The following is a 16,235-nucleotide window of genomic DNA, read 5'->3' on the forward strand; positions in this document are numbered from 1 at the left end:
CACTACAAATTGTACTATCCCCATTTTATAGATGAGGAAAGTAAAACTTGGAGAAAAAAAGTGATTTGTTCATAATTATAAAACTAACAAGTGTCAGAGGCAGAATTTTAATCCAAATCTTTTTTATTTCCAAACTCAGTAATCTGTCCACGTGCCTATCACTGTTTTGCTGAAATGACTTATTACATTTATTCATTTTTTTATTGAGACTTGTGTTTTCTAAATAAGCCATTATATTATCTGCCAATAGAGGTATTTGACCTCATAACTGACTATACTGGTTTCTGTATTGTCTTTTTTTTTTACTTTCTTGGTACAAAACTGTTCAATGGTAGTGGCAAAGGACCCTAACCTTACCCCCTTCTATAGTGAAAGATCCTGATGTTTTTCTCTTTTATATAATGATAACTCAGTTTTGAATAATAACTTTTTATCATATTAAGGAAGAATCCTTTAAAAATCCCTCACATAAAAATGACAGAAAGTGAAAGGAATATTTTTAAGTAAGAAAAGCTGTTTCCTGAGCCTCACATCAGATCATATCATGTAACTGGCAGAATCAGCTAGGTGTTGCAGTGAATAGATAAGAGAATTGGCCCTGGAGTCAGGAAGACTTGTCTTTGTAAGTTCAAATCTGACCTTAGATTACTAGCTGTGTGACCTTGGGTAAGTCACTTAACCCAGTTTGCCTCAGTTCCTTTTCTATAAAGTGAGCTGAGAGGGAAGTGGCAAATCACTTCGGTATCTCAGCCAAGAAAACCTCCAAAAAGGAGTCATAAAGAGTCAGACACAACTGAAAAATGACTGTAGAACAATAACAAGTGGCAAAATATTCTATGTACTGATGATGCCAAGTTCCTCCTGAGAGGTCGTTTAGTAATAACTTGTCTTCAGGCAGATCGTTGAAATTTTTACTTATTTTAAAGAATTTTTATCTTTTTCTTTTTCCATTGCCTACATTTCCAAATATATCCTCCCTTTTACAATGAACCATCCATTGTAACAAAGAATAAAAAAAAGAAAAAAAAAATCAGTTCATCAAAACTAGCCACTATATCATTATCCCTGAGTCTGCTGATATATACAATATTCTACAGCCCTACCCCATAACTCCTGCAAAGAAAAGAAGGAGGTGCATTTTCCCAGCTCTTCTCTGGGGCCAAGCATGGTTATTATGATTACACAACATTCAAATTCAGTTTTTGTTCTTTGTATTTACATTGTTGTAATCATCATTTGTATTGTTTTCATGATTCTCGTTGCTCTACATTACATCATCTTATGGACTTTCATTTATTTAATTGTTAGTAAGTCTTACTACTTGATGACTGAGTAGAAACTTTTACAAAGAAAATGCTGTTTTAGACCAGATCAATAAAAGCAAGACCTGTAGTTCCCTTCTCTCTCGGTGAACACACAAGGATTGGAGAATGGCTGTCTACGGACCTCCGAGCCAAAGCGCCCAGAACTTTTGACTCTCAAATGATCACATGTGGAGACGAGTCTTGTGCTTCATTCATGATCACTGAAGCTTAACAAACATAGGCTTATTTTGTGGTTTTGTGACAAGAGTGTGGATTTCATAGAGTTATAGCACTTCTCTCATTCTCTGCCCCTTCCACTCTGTGCACAGAATTGTAGAAAGTGAGGCAGCCTAGCTGTAGTAGAGAATCCCCTGGGGACAGTCAGAGTTTGAAGCAATGGCAGCCTTGCCCCTTGGCAGGCTTATTGCTGATTCTGTTCAGCCTGCTTCTTAGTAGCTATGTGTGGCCACAAGCCTGAAGTCCTTGCCAGAAACAAGACTGATAGGAGCAGTCATGCATTAGGATGAGCTGGGACCCTGAAGCCACCTGGATTCCGAGTCATAGACCCAGACTGCTTCCATAGTTTTCAGTGTTGGCACTTGATGGTTGGTTCAACTCTAAAGTGTGAGTTAAAATTGTTTGACTTTTTAGTTGCTCATAAGAAGTCTCAAATGTCCAACAGTAACTGAGTTCAGGTCAGTCCACCGGAAAGGAATCTTCTAGGCTATCAGAGAGTAGATTTAGCCATTTGCCAGATGGTTTATTGTGTTCTAATTATTCTGTATTTTTTTCTGTGATTATTGATTCTGTGCTAATGGTAAATACCATGTACATATCCAGGCATGCTTGCCTGCATCTGTGTGGAGTTGCCTCCATTTTGTCAAGGATGTCTGACTGGGGCTTACCAGGCTATACTAAATTCAAGGGGGCAGTAGACAAGGGCTCAAAGCTAATTTTGATTGAGTAATCCAACAAATCTATACAACTTTTGCCACCCTGCAAAAGGAGGCAGAGCTGAGGGTTAGATCACTAATTTCCTGGAAACCAGAGAGAACACACACTTAGCACTTCTAACTTTCACAGGAGCATGCAAAAGCTTCATGAATAAACAGTTTTCCACAGGTGATAACCACCTGAGATGGTTAAAGCAATGTATAAACTGGAAAGACCTGAAAAAAATTATATAAATAATACTCGGGAAATAAACAGTTATAAGCATATTTTTTTCAGTCTACTATTTAAAATTAAAGATTAGGAATGAGCACAAATCAATGGAAATTATCTGGTAGAAGATAATCTGGTAGATTCTTGTTAGAATCGCTGCCCTTCAACAAATCTAAATACTGCCAGAGTACGTTGTCTGACAAGAGTAGGAATACCAAGGGCCAGAAGATGAAATACCTATAGTGTATAGGTGCACGATGCATTGTGTGGCAACATGTATCAAGGTAAACTGTTGTATCAATCAGGTGCACAATTGAAACAATCTAGGACACTTTTTTCTTGCATATTTGTTGACTACAAAGATTGCACTAAAAATGTCATCTCAACTTCTGAGAAAATGATAAAATTTAAGAATATTTTTCCTTTGTTCATATTATTCATTCTAACGTTAATAGTTATGTGTATGTTGGGGGATAACTATTGTAAAAGTGGCATAGTAAATAGAGTGCTGGGCCTGGAATCAGGAAAACCTGAGATCAAATCTGGCTTCAGACACTTACTGGTTTTGTGACTTTGGACAACTCACTTACCTCTGATTGCCTCAATTTCTTTAATTCCAAAATGGATATAACAATAATAATTTTTTTTTAATGATGGGGATTTTGGGGTCTGGAAGATTAGTCCAGCAGAACTAAATCTCTGAGTTTCTACCCTTCAGGAAATACTTTGAATCTGGTCCTTATAACATGCTGTGTTTGATTTCTGACAACCAGCCCTGCTAAATGCAGAAAGACAAATCACACATAGGCTTGACCCTGGATGATTAATTATGTGGATATGGTGCCCTCTGAAACAAAGAAAAAATCAAAATGGCCATCAATCCTGTGTGGCCCCATCTGCTTCTTCAGTGATAGTTTCATAGTAGGAGGAAAGTGGGCACAAAGGGTTAAGAATCACAGTTTTTAGATTGTCTACAAAATTTAGCTTAGCAACTGGAATTCAGGCAGTTAGGTGGCATGGTGGATAGAGTGCCCAGCCTAGAGTCAGGGAGACTTATCTTCCTGAGTTCAAATCTGGCCTTAGATACTTTGTAGCCATATGACCCTGGGCAAGTCTCTTAATCCTGTTTGCGTCAGTTTCCTCATCGGTAAAATGAGCTGGAGAAGGAAATGGCAAACTACTCCAGTATCTTTGACAAGAGAACCCCAAATGTGATCACAGAAAGTTAGACATGACTAGAAATTATTGAACAACAAATTAATACTCTAAATGTGGAATCCTTTCCTAATTGCCAGTGTGTGAGCATACTAAGTGAGGAATGAAATCATATTATATTAATCTTGACATTTTCGTCATAAATGAGACCACGAAAAAGAAGGAAGTGGCCTTTAAATGTAAGTTAGCTCACACACAAAAATTTTCTCGGAAAGGCTGAGAAAGAAATTAGTGGATTTGATTTTACATATACTCAAAAGCAACAAGAAACATTTCACAGGACATTTGGTTATTGTATATGTAGAATTGATGACAAATATTTATAAAAAGATTCATGACATTAATTCCAGCTTGCCCACCAATATATATAGTAGAGGATGAAAAAGTAGAAAAATTCTACAAAGAAATTGCTAAGATCTTCCAGATTTTCACCATACACTTAGATACTCAGTAACTTCAATAGGCCAAGATGGTGAGAAATAAATTGGAAATTTGGACCAAGAAGAAAGAATTAACAAAAACTGCTTGCAGTCATAGATATGTGAGAAGATAAAAGTATGTGGTGTGTGGTATGTAGGACTTCTTGAAAGGATTTAATTCTTGTTTTAAAGTACTAATATGAAATATTGGCAGGATATTTTATGTTTATAATTTTTATAAGAATACTCTCGTTGATACATTACTTATAGAAATTCCATTATGTTTCTTTTGTATATACTTATATGTCTACATTTTTTTGTCTCCCTCAATAAATCAACAGTTACTTATTAAGCACCTTCTATGTTCCAGGCAATAAGTGAGGTGTTACAGATACAAAAAAAAAAAAAAAAATGAAATGCTCCCAAGGAGCTTGCATTCTATCCAGGGAGGCAATATGAACATAAATAAGTGTTGGACAAGTCACTTAACCTCAACCTCAATTTCCTTATCTTTAAAATTAAGGAGTTGGACTAGATTGCAACTAAGGGGCCTTCCAACTTAAAACTTCTGACTTTAGGACCCAAAGAATATACAAAATGGAAACAAGGTAAATTTTGATGGGGAAGGCACTAGGAACCAGGTGTTCAGGAATGTCTTCGTGTAGATGATTGCACTTGAACAGTGTTTTGAAAGAAGCAAGGAATTCTAAGAGCATAGAGAGGCAGCCTGCATTCTAGATATGGGAACAGCTGATACAAAAGCAGTAAGACAAAAAAAATGGAGTGACACATGAGAAATAGCAAGAGGGACAATTTGACTGAAATGTGGGATTTAGGAAGGAGAGTAACGTATACTAACCTTGGAAGGAGATTGCTAGATGTTTTAAAAGTCAAAAGTTTATAATTGATCCCATAGGAAATAGGGATACATTGGAATATATTCAGTAGGCCTGGTACATGATAAAACCAGCACTTTTGGAAAATCACTTTGGAAAGTGAATGAAGGATGGATTGGAGAGAGGAGGGCCTTAAACCAGAGAAATCAATTAAAAGACCATTGCAAACAATCCATACAAAAGGTGGTGTCTGATGAGTAAGGTTGGTGGCTACGTGAGTGCAGTGAAGAGGATGGATTAAGTGATGTCATAAAGGCAGAAAGGACGAGATCTAGAAATTGACTGGAATTTTAGGGTGGAGAGTGAGGAATCAGATATAATACCAAGGTTGTGGACCTGGGTGACTGGAAAGATGGTGGTGCCCTGGACAGAAGTAGAGTGTCTTTGAGTGGGGAAGATAGAGTTCTGGTTTGGATATGTTGAGTTTCAGATTCCTATAGGACATTCAGTTTGAAATGTCTGTTAGGCAATGAGATGTGTACAGTTGGAACTCGTAAGTGAGACTAGGCCTAAATATATTGCTTTGGGAGTCATCTCCATATGTGATGATTAAACTTGTGAGTGTTGAATGTAGAGAGAGGGCCCACAATTAAGGGCCATGGTATGGGGGATGAGAAAAAGAAAAAGTGCAAAAAAATTGTTATGAAGAGAGGAGAACCAAGGAAGAACTATAGTGTTAGGATAGGGAAGGAAGGAAAGTGAGGTTAGATCAGTGATTACCAAAAAATGAAAGGATTAGAGGTTCCAGTGAAAATGAAGACTAGGTTTAGGGGAAGGAAGTTAACAAACAGAAGTGGAATGACAAGAGGGTCACGGTCACCAGACTGATTTCATTGGAGAGGAAATTCCCTCTACCAATACAGATTGGCACCTGCTTTGCAATTTAGAATCTTACCGAATTTCCTTGGGCTTGTCCAGTGGTACATAGACAGAGACAGTATGTGTCAGAGACAGGACTTGAAGTCATCCTAACTGGAGGCCATTTGTCTACTACATCTCCCAAAAAGATTTGATAAAGAAATTTTGGCATTTTTTGATCATTTAAATGAAACACTTGAGATTAAAGTTGCAATCCTACCTGTGTGTAGATGAAGTGAAGTATAGTTATAAGGGGAACTGAAGAAACTGAAGAATTAGGAGGTCAGGATGTCTGAGGAGCTTCAGTAATGTATTTTTTAAGTTCCCTAGTAAAAGGACCAGGGCTGGAGTAAAGAAGTTGGTATTAAAGCCCTTGAGGAAAAAGGGAGAACAGTGAACTGACAAGAAAACCGCTACTAGCCTCTGGATTGGGTGATAAATTTAAGTTTGAATATAGTGAACCTCAAAAGAGACTTAAAAAATGGAAAGATACAAATTACATGATAATATAATGTAAGGTTAATGGGTGGGGGAAAGAGTTAAAGATCTTTCCACCCATTAATAAGCCTCAGATACCTTTTGTTAATTTCTAATGAGGTACTTGGTCATGAAGGGCTATGTCCTCCAGGTCTGAGGTAAGGCTATGCTTTGGGGTTTATTTTTTGGAAGAAGGTTCCAGTGTGAGATGAAACTGTGGGTAGTTGTTAAGGAACCCTTCTTCCCCCACAGTTTTGAAAACCTAGATGTTGGTGCTTCTCACTCTGGTAACAATATATGTATTGTCTATAGTCAGACAGTTGAAAGCCCTGTCTGTTGGTCTTTCTGTTTGTAATTTCTCTTTGTATTTTCCCTGAAGTTCAGGGTGCTGACTTTTTCCCCTGACCTAAGTGAATGATGTATGCACTTGATTGAAGTAGACTGTTGACCCCTCAAAAGTTGCTTTCCTTTTAGAAAAGCATATCTAAGAACCTGTACAGCAGGCCCTCCTTTGTATGTCTGCATCCTTGCTGTTACATACAGTCAGATGGATTCAGAACTGGTTGAATGATCAGACTGAAGAATAGTTGTTAATAGTTTAATGTCATCATGGCAGGAGGTATCCAAAAGGAGTACTCCAGTGATTATTTTTGGTCCTCATTTAAACAGTGACCTGGATAAAGACATAGATAACATGCTTATCAAATTTGCAGATGACTCAAAGCTGAGAGGAGTAACACAATGAATGACAAGATCCAAAAAGATCCTGACAAGCTAGAGCAGATGTGTCAAGATACATGGCTTGTTACCTGCTTAGGGCCCATAACACTCCTAAGTGTGTTTTGAACCAGTTTCTGATTTTAATTTGTTGATATACTAATAAAAAAGAAATATGTAATAGTGTGGGTTTTTGAAGTCAGCCCACAGGGATCCTTATGTGTGGGTTATTGGGCCCTTTTTCTATTTGAGTTTGACACCACTGAACTACAGCATTGGACTGAATCTGATAAGTTAGAATCAAATTAGAATAAATAAAAAAACTTGTACTTGAGTACAAAAAACAATCAGTCCCACAAATATAAGTTAGGGATGACATGGAAGACAGCAGTTGTTTCAGAAAGGATCTAGGAGTTTTAATAGATTGCAAACTCAATATGAGATGGTGTTTTGTTATGGCAATCACAAAAGCTAATGCAATCTTGGGCTACAGTAGAGGACATAGCTTTCAGGAATAAAGTGATCATCTCACTGTACATGTCCTTGTCAGATTTTATCTGGAGTATTGTGTTAAGTTCTGGACACCAGTAGACCAGTTTAAGAAGGACATCAATAATCTAGACAGTGTTCACCAATATGGTGAATGGCCCTGAGTTCATGGTATATGAGGAACAACTGAAGGAACTGGGTATGTTTAGCTTGAAGAAAAGAAGACTCAGAGAGTGCATATAGTTTTGTTCAAGTAACTGAAGACTATCATTTGGAGAAAGGATTAGACTTGTTTTATTTGGCCCAAGAAGATAGACCAGGAATAAAGGGTAGAAATTTCAAAGAAAAAAACTTAGACTTGATATCAGAATTAAAAAAAAAACAAACACCTACCTAAACTAGAGCAATCCAAAAATGGAATGAGGTGTTGGGGTCCCATTCATTGAAGATGTTAAAAGTGTGTTAGAGAAAGAGGTACCCTTTCTGCAAAACTTGGGCAAAAGAGTCATTGAGATCCCTTCTAACTCTCAAATTCTGTGATTCTGTGAGAAGCTGCTAAGTGGTGGCTACCAAGGGAGAGTCAGAAAGTAGCACTAGGGAACAAAGAGTTGTTCTGATACCCTTTCCAGGACCAGCATTTCTGGTAGATGAGACAATGTGCAGCCAGTGCTAGAGAGAGTGACTGGGATGCAGTATCATCTTGGCAAAGCCACGTCTTTGTGTAACAAGACTATGGCAGAGTTAGAGAGTGGGTCACTTAAGACAAATGGTTATTTATTATCTCAGGAGAGAAAGGTGGTGTGAGTTTGAGTTTCTTAGCTATAGTAGTTAATTCCAAATGAATCATCATCACAGGGACAAGGAGACAAAACTAGGGGTTGAGTCTCAACAGAGTATAACAGTTGTCCTCATAATCTGTGTTCTTTGCAAGTGACAGAATACTCTGTGTCTTGTCTTTGCCTTCAACTGTCTTAGCTCTGCAAATGTAAGCTCTTTGGGGAGCTTTTTTGTCTTTGTATGCTCCCTGCCTACAAAACCTGGTACAAAGTAAAGGTTTAATATATGCACTTAATAAAAATTAAATCTAATTGAAGAAGATTGCAGAACCCAAGTTTATCCAAAAAATAAAGGACAATGTTTTTAATGCCCATAGTCTACTAGTATTATGTTATTATGAGACATGGGATACAACAGAGTCCAAGGAATTCATGAGTATCACATAGAAAAGTATGTAGGGGATGTGAGGCTATAATAGGTAACAAGGAAACTACAAAGAACAGGAGTAATGGATGTCATAAAAGGAATATATGAGCAAAAATCAAAACGGACTGGTCACATGGTAAGAACAAAGAGTACTAAGTGGACAGCCCAAGTATTTTTCTTGATGTATCTGTGATGTCAGAAGAAAGCAATTAAGGTCCCTTGCATATTGGTGAACTTATAGGACAACAGGCAGGGACAAAATTCACAAGAATAAATAGGCATGGATGAGGTATAATCTGATTTTTTGAAGGGAACATTTAAATAGATGGAATCACAGATTCATTTGAGCACTGACAGCAAGAGATTGCAGATGAACAGAATTCACAGTACTATAAAGATTAATTCTAGATTTAACTCACATGTCAAAATTCAAGATCATACTGATAAGAAAATTATTTTTAAATTTTATGTTTTTCAATTAATGAAAATACACTATCTCTCCCACCCACCCAGTTGAAAAGAATGAAAAACAAAACTTTCGTAACAAATGTGTATAGTCAAGTGAAAACAAATTCACCCCTCGACCATGTCCAAAATAAAATGTTATCAGTCTACATCCTGAATCCATCACCTCTGTGTTAGGAAGTAGGTAGTATATTTTATCATGAGTCCTCTGGAATAATGGTTGATCATTGCTTTGATCATAGTTCTTAAGTCTTTTGAAGTCATTTGTCTTTACAGTACTGTTGATATTATATAAATTGCTCTCCTGGTTCTGACTTCATTCTGTATCAGTTCTTACTGTTACAGAAATTATTTTAGTAGCATCCAAGAGAAAAAATTTAATATATCAAAGGAAACATTTTGAATTCACAGACTTTTTCACCCAAAGAAAAGATGTGATAAAGATGAAATATGATGTATCAAGCATAAGAAATAGGATTTCATCCCTAAATCAGCTGACTACCAAAACTAAAAACACTTTAAAAGACAAAAGACAGTCAAGAATTCATAACTTTCAGAAATTTGTGAAGAGGCTTTCCAATATTAAAACAGCTTAAAAATCATCAAGAATCCAGCGATGAATGACCATTCCAAATTCTGTAGAAAACTCCCAAAACAGCAGAAGTTGTTTGACCAAAAACTATCTCAGTGTAACCATTCTAATTTAGTTAGCTGAATGATAATAAAGAGCTCGTAAGTAGCAGGGTAAAGGAAAGAGGAAACAGAAGAGGAATATGGAGATTGGAGAAGGGAATGGTAAACTACCCCCAAACTTATATTTTCGTTCCAGAAAAGGTAGAGAGTCAAAAATTTGAAAACCTTGGAGACAACAGTAGAAAATATAAGAACTATGTTTAGGTGTGCGTTGTGTGGGTGAATGCATGTTAAAATCAGGATATGACTTGTAACAATGAATCGAGGTAGATTGTATTCCTTTCCGATAAAATGAGTAATAGAATATGGTAAAGCGTAAACTAGAGATCTAAAGGTAGTTTAACATGGTGGGAAGAGTCTTGGAATTGATTTTATTTTGTATTTAAAACCAAGATCTAGAATTATTTGTAATTGAGAAAAATGTGCTTTTGCAGTAAAATTAGAGATGAAGCAAGGATGTCCATTATTTCTACTGTTATTTGGTACAGTGCCAGAAGTTCTAGCAATGGCAATAAGACAGAGAAGTTGAGAGAATAATCATAGACAAAGAAAAGGCAAATTATCTCTTCATATAGATGACTTCTTTAGGAAATTTCAGAGTCAGTGAAAAAATTTGTTGACAGTAGTTCAAGTAAAAACGGCAGAATAAAAAATAAAACCATAGAGAGCTAGGTTTTTTTTGATATTACTAAAAAAAAAAATCCAGGAGCAAAACATGGAAAGAGAAATTAGATTAAAAATAACCACAAAATACGTAAAGTATTTAGATATCAACCTATCAGAGTGCACAGAGGAATTAGATAAATATAGCTACAAAACATTTTTTATTTAAATAAATGAAAACAAATAATTAGATATTCAATGTTCTTGGTTAGGTTTCGCCAGTATAATAAAAATTGTGATTATCTAAATTCATTTACAAAATTTATAAATTTAACTCTATATCAGTCACACTGCTGAAAGGATACTTTATATAACTAGACAAAGTAATGAAATTCATTTGAAGAAACAAAATCTCAAGGGAAAAAATTTTTAAATGAATGAAGGAGCAATGAATATAGTTTGAAGATTCCTAGATCTCAAATCAGTATTCATCAAAACTGTTTGGTGCTGTTTTAAAAAAATAGAAAAGGAGATTGATGGACTGGACTAAACAAGACTCAGAAGCAATTGAATACTGTAGTCTAGTATTTGATAAACTCAAAGACACAAACTTCTGGGGAAGAATTCTATTCTACAAGAAGTGGGAAAACGAAAATAATTCTGCAAAAATTAGACTTAGACCATCATGTTATACCATGTAGTACAATAATTTCTTATTGGATATATGACTTAGATACAAGAGGTCACCTTATTTTTAAAAAATTAGAGGTTAATGGAAGGAACTTGTTGCTCTTTAAGGTTACAGGGAGAATTCTTAAACAAGTAATAGAGGTAAACATAAATGTCTCCCCATCTTGTCTCAGGCCAGACCTATATCTCAGGGTTATACCTTAAAAATTTTTTTTCATCACTTCTCCTTAGCTGTATGTGGTTTGTTTAGCTGTATGTACTATGTATATTAGTTCAGTTAAGACTTTCCCCCAAATCAACTTCTCCTTCTTCACGTCTCTGTACGATTCCCCCACTTCACTGTATTACTATCATGATAATTTCTGTCCATTTACTTTACTTCCCTAGCTCAAGTTGGATAAAGATCCCCAGTCCCTCTGTTACCTTCTCATGCCTATCAATACCCTCTCAATTATACAACCTTAATTCTTTGTAGTCATTCACAGTGATGCATCCTCAGAAAAATAGTGATTTTTAAAAAATGTTCCTTTGATTCAGGAAGCTTAGTCAATGAAAGCACTATACAGTTCCCCAAGTGTAATCCATCCCATTCTCTACCTATTTCATTCTGTTCCCAGCAAGTGTCCAAGAAAGTATCTTTCTAATCAGTCAATTAATAATCACTTATTAACTATTGATTATGTACAAGAACTGTTAGAAAACATATTAGTTGGTTATCCTTCATCCTTAAGAAGACCAAAATGGCATCACTAAATTATTAAAGTCAAGTTACATTTTGTCCAGTCAGAACAACAGAAGCTTCAAATGCTCTCTACCACAGGTCCAGCACAAATAGTTCATGTGAACATTTGGGGTAGATTCCGTAAGTTTGCATATTTCTTTATTTCTTTTGAGCTTACTTCAGTTCTGCTGTGTTCATAGAGCACAGGTCTCCCATTGAATCCTGGGCCTTCTCTAGTCATCTTGATGAATATCTGGTCACTGGACCTAGATGACTCAGGAGGAGAAAGTGAGGCTGGTGACCTTGCACAGCCCTCCCTTACTCATGTCATCATTTCTCTGATGTCATGGTCCTCTTCAAAAACGAAGGACAAACATAAGAGCACAGCACCTTGTCTGATGAGAGCGCACCATGCTGGGTGGTCCTGAGCAAGTGCCTCCCATGTTACACATCCAGCTTCAAAGTTCTTCAGAAAGACCTTGAGAGTGTTCTTGTATCACTTTTTCTGACCACCATGTAAGTACTTGCCTTGTATGAGTTTTCCCTGAAATAATCTTTTTGGCAGTCTGTTTGGCATTCAAACGATGTGGCCAGCCCTTTGGAATTGTACTCTCTGCAATAGAGTTTGAACGCTTGGCAGTTTAATTCAAGAAAGAACCTCAGTGTCTGGTACCTTATCCTGACAGGTGATTTTTCAGAATCTCTTTTAAGACAATTTAAATGGAAGCGATTCAGTTTCCTGGCTTGGCACTGGTATACTGTCCAGATTTCACAGATACAACAATGAGGTCAGTAGAATGGCTCTGTAGACCTTCAGTTTGGTAGGCAGTCTAATACCCCTTCTCTTCCACACTTTCTTTTGGAGCCTCCCAAACACTAAACTAGTTCTGGCAATGCAAGTGTCAACCTTACCATACGTGGAAAGTATACTGCCAGGGTAAGTGAACTTATCTACAGTATTCAAAACTTCTCCATTTGCTATAACTGATGGTTCCACATATGGATAGTGTGGTGCTAGCTGGCAGAACACCTGTGTTTCCTTGGTGTTCGTTGTTAGGCCAAAATTAGTACAAGCAGCATAGAATTAATCCAAATTTTGTTGCATCTTGGTATTGAGCTCTTTAGATTTGTCCATCCAATTATATATATCACAGATTGGACAACGAATGGGTATTCTTCGTCCATTTGGTTTTTGCTGTATGTTAAATAGAATTTCTTTCAGTGATTATGGCTCTAATTTAGGGAACTTTGCAGCATTCTAGGATTTGGTGCAGTTGGCACAATGCCATCCATAAATAAGCTAATCTGGAGGATCTTACAAAATATAGGTAGTCCTTATTCAACTCAGTAGACATTCTCTATTGTTGCATTCTACTTTTTAAATCACCCTTTAGGAAGTTAAAATTTTTGTAGTGTAGAGAATACTAGGTTTGGAGTCAAAAAGACCTGAATTAAAATCCCAATTCAGGTACTTATTAGCTGTGTGACCCTGTTTAAGACATTTAACCTCTCTCAAGCTTACTTTAATCTGCAAAATATAGGTGATAATAGCACCTGCCTCACATGGTTGTCATGTGTCACATGAGATGGTTATGCTTTGAAAACTTTCAAGCACTATGTAATTGTAAGCTACCTTTACTTTAATAGCCTTCAACAATCTAGGATCTCCTCTGTACTACAATAAGGCATTAGAGTAGGATTTCTTTGGAGGACCTCTTGTGATTGTATCATTCAAATTAGTTAGATTTTATAAAATTTAAGGAAAAACATTGATTTTGTTAGAATTGAGTCATTATTCTAAATACTGACTTATTTTTAGATTTAATTTATATAGTCATGCATAATTTACCTAACATCCCAGTAATAGTTTAATGCTAATGTGTAGTGCTTCTGATTTATACTTTTACATATTTTTTTTGCTTCAAGTATCTCAAATGTCAATGAAGCATGAATTCAAGCTCAGAAAACAAGACAGCATCAACTTTTGAAGACTATGATAAAGCTGCCAGGATCATTCAGAAGGTCTGGAAAAATTATCTTGTAAGTTGCGTTATTCATGTTTTTGAAAATCGTTTCCAAAAAAAGCATCAAGTTTTACATATTTGTTTATAATAGCAACAGTAAAATTAAACTTAGAAAAAAGTGATGGTAGCATTACCAATAAGCTTTTCACTTCCACAGGCTGAATTTCTTAGCTCTAGTCAGTTTGTGTGAGCCACAAGCATTTATGTGTTGTATATCACTGTTGATCATGGTACCCTGCTAAAAATACAGCTAGGATTGAGGCCATGAAGAATGGACTGATGTGATCCACCATAGTGGTTGGAGGTTTACTGCTAAGAATATGTTTCCCTTTCTTCCTTGCTAGAAATGGTAGCCGTCTTAGTGTTCAAATAATTCTGTGAATTAGGACTCCTCTATTCTCAGCATAACAGAAATCCCTTTGTTTTCTGCATGAGCAAAATGACTTCCAACTATTGCCCCACCTGTGTGTCCCAAGACCAAAGTAATTGTAGGGAGCGATACCTCAAATGTTGGTATCCAGGACAGTGGATAGATAGTTATTCTAATCAAGCTAAAGAAAAGAGAGGGTAAATCAGGACCTAATTAACAGTTAGGAAGACAATTGAAGGGTACCTGCTTTGGTTTCAGCTTTTTATTACAGCAAGAAAATGGTACTACAAATATTTTGGTACATATCAAAATGTTTTTAATTGTATATAATATATGAATCATTTAGAATCAGTGATCAATAAGAATTCACTAAGCATCTGTAATATGCCAGATACAGTTTTGGGAATAGAAAGATATCCTCAAGATTACTTTGACAACGTGTACGTATACACATAATATATTCAGAATGAATATCGGGTAGTTTAAGAGAATAAGGGAAGTCTTAATGTAGAAAGTAACACTTTGAACTGAGTCTTTCAGGAAATAGCAGATTCTGATAGGCAGAGATAAAGAAGGAATGCATTCCAGGCATGGGGTACAGCCAGTGAAAAGGCAGGGAGATGGAAGTTGAAGGGCTATGTTAGAGAAACAGCATGTGGACCATACGAAGCACATGGACAGGAGCAATATGTTAGAAGATTGAAAATGCAGGGCAGAGGGTAGGTTATAAGGAGCTTTAGGTGTCAATCAAAGGAGTTTATATTTGAATCTACAGATAAATATAAATTCCTAGATTTTATTGAGTGGGAGTTTGTGACATGGTCGAACTTTTAGGAAAATCACTTTGACAAATATGTGGAGGATAAATTGGAGTGGGGAGAGATTTGAGGCTAGGAGACCAATTTTGGGACTGTCGCAGTCATCCAGGTGAGGAGTAGGATGGGTTTGAACTAGGAAGGTAGCAGGGTGAGTGTAGAGTCAGGAGCATGTACAAGAGATGTTGGAGAGGAACAAATGATAAGATTTGGCAATTAAGCGGACATGAGAGAGACAGGTTGAGAATAACACTGAGATTGGGTACCTGGGTGCTTGGAAGGACTTTGGTGTCCTCAAGAGTAGGGAATTTTGGAAGAGTGGAAGGCTTGGGGGGAAAGATGGAGTTAATGTTTAGACATGTTGAATTTTTAGATATTTACAAGATATCTAGTTCAAAATGTCAAATAGGCAATTCATCATACAGAATTGGATCTCAGGAAACTAAGGCTAGAAATAGAGATTCAGGAGTCATTGGCATAAAGATGATAATTTTGCATCTTTTACATATCTTTAACTATATTCTGTAACCAGCTAAAGGCATTATTGAGACTTTAAATAGTCTACTGAAGAATCAGGTTTTACTTCTAGTATCTAGATAGCCGTATTAAATATTAGATAGTTGTATTAACAGTAAAGTTCACTGTTCAGGGGTTAAAAAAAAAGATGAAAAGGAAATAGTTAATAATTCTAAACTTTGGGGACTTCCAGCTATAATAGCAACATGTTAGAAGGAACTCAGATCTCCCAAAACACCTCATTAAAGCCCTAAAAATGCAGAAGTTTTGTGATCCCTGCTCCCACTGAAGTTTGGGTTAAAAAAAAAGGAGCATCCTATTCTTCATCCTGTGTATGGGTGAGAGATGACTTATAATTGGTGAACGAAATACTTAGATAATACTTTGTGTTTGGGTTGGGGGGAGGGGTTGATTTCAGAGCTTTTGAGGAGAGAGGTATTTATGGTGCCAGAGGCTCCAGTAAAGAGAGAGAGAGTAAGATTTTGGAAATTATAGATATGTAAAGAAAGCCAGCTCCTCAACATGTCCTTTATTTCCAGCTGGCCTTCCTAAAGATGTTGGAGAGAGAATTTCTCCTTGGATTAAATCTGGTCCTC

The 16,235-nt window shown here is 36.4% G+C and overlaps 1 protein-coding gene across 6 annotated transcripts in view; it reads left to right on the forward strand.

The window, feature by feature from the left end:
• C5H11orf65 (chromosome 5 C11orf65 homolog) overlaps positions 1-16,235 on the forward strand; it is a 154,748-nt gene that overhangs the window by 112,151 nt on the left and 26,362 nt on the right. For all 6 annotated transcript variants that reach the window (XM_072611189.1, XM_072611190.1, XM_072611191.1 and 3 more), the window contains one exon: positions 13,841-13,954. In XM_072611189.1, coding sequence (XP_072467290.1) covers positions 13,862-13,954 — 93 coding nt within the window. In that variant the 5' untranslated portion in view covers positions 13,841-13,861. The remainder of the gene's footprint in view (positions 1-13,840; positions 13,955-16,235) is intronic.

The sequence above is a fragment of the Notamacropus eugenii genome, chromosome 5 (assembly GCF_028372415.1).
Source record: "Notamacropus eugenii isolate mMacEug1 chromosome 5, mMacEug1.pri_v2, whole genome shotgun sequence".
Lineage (NCBI taxonomy): Eukaryota > Metazoa > Chordata > Mammalia > Diprotodontia > Macropodidae > Notamacropus > Notamacropus eugenii.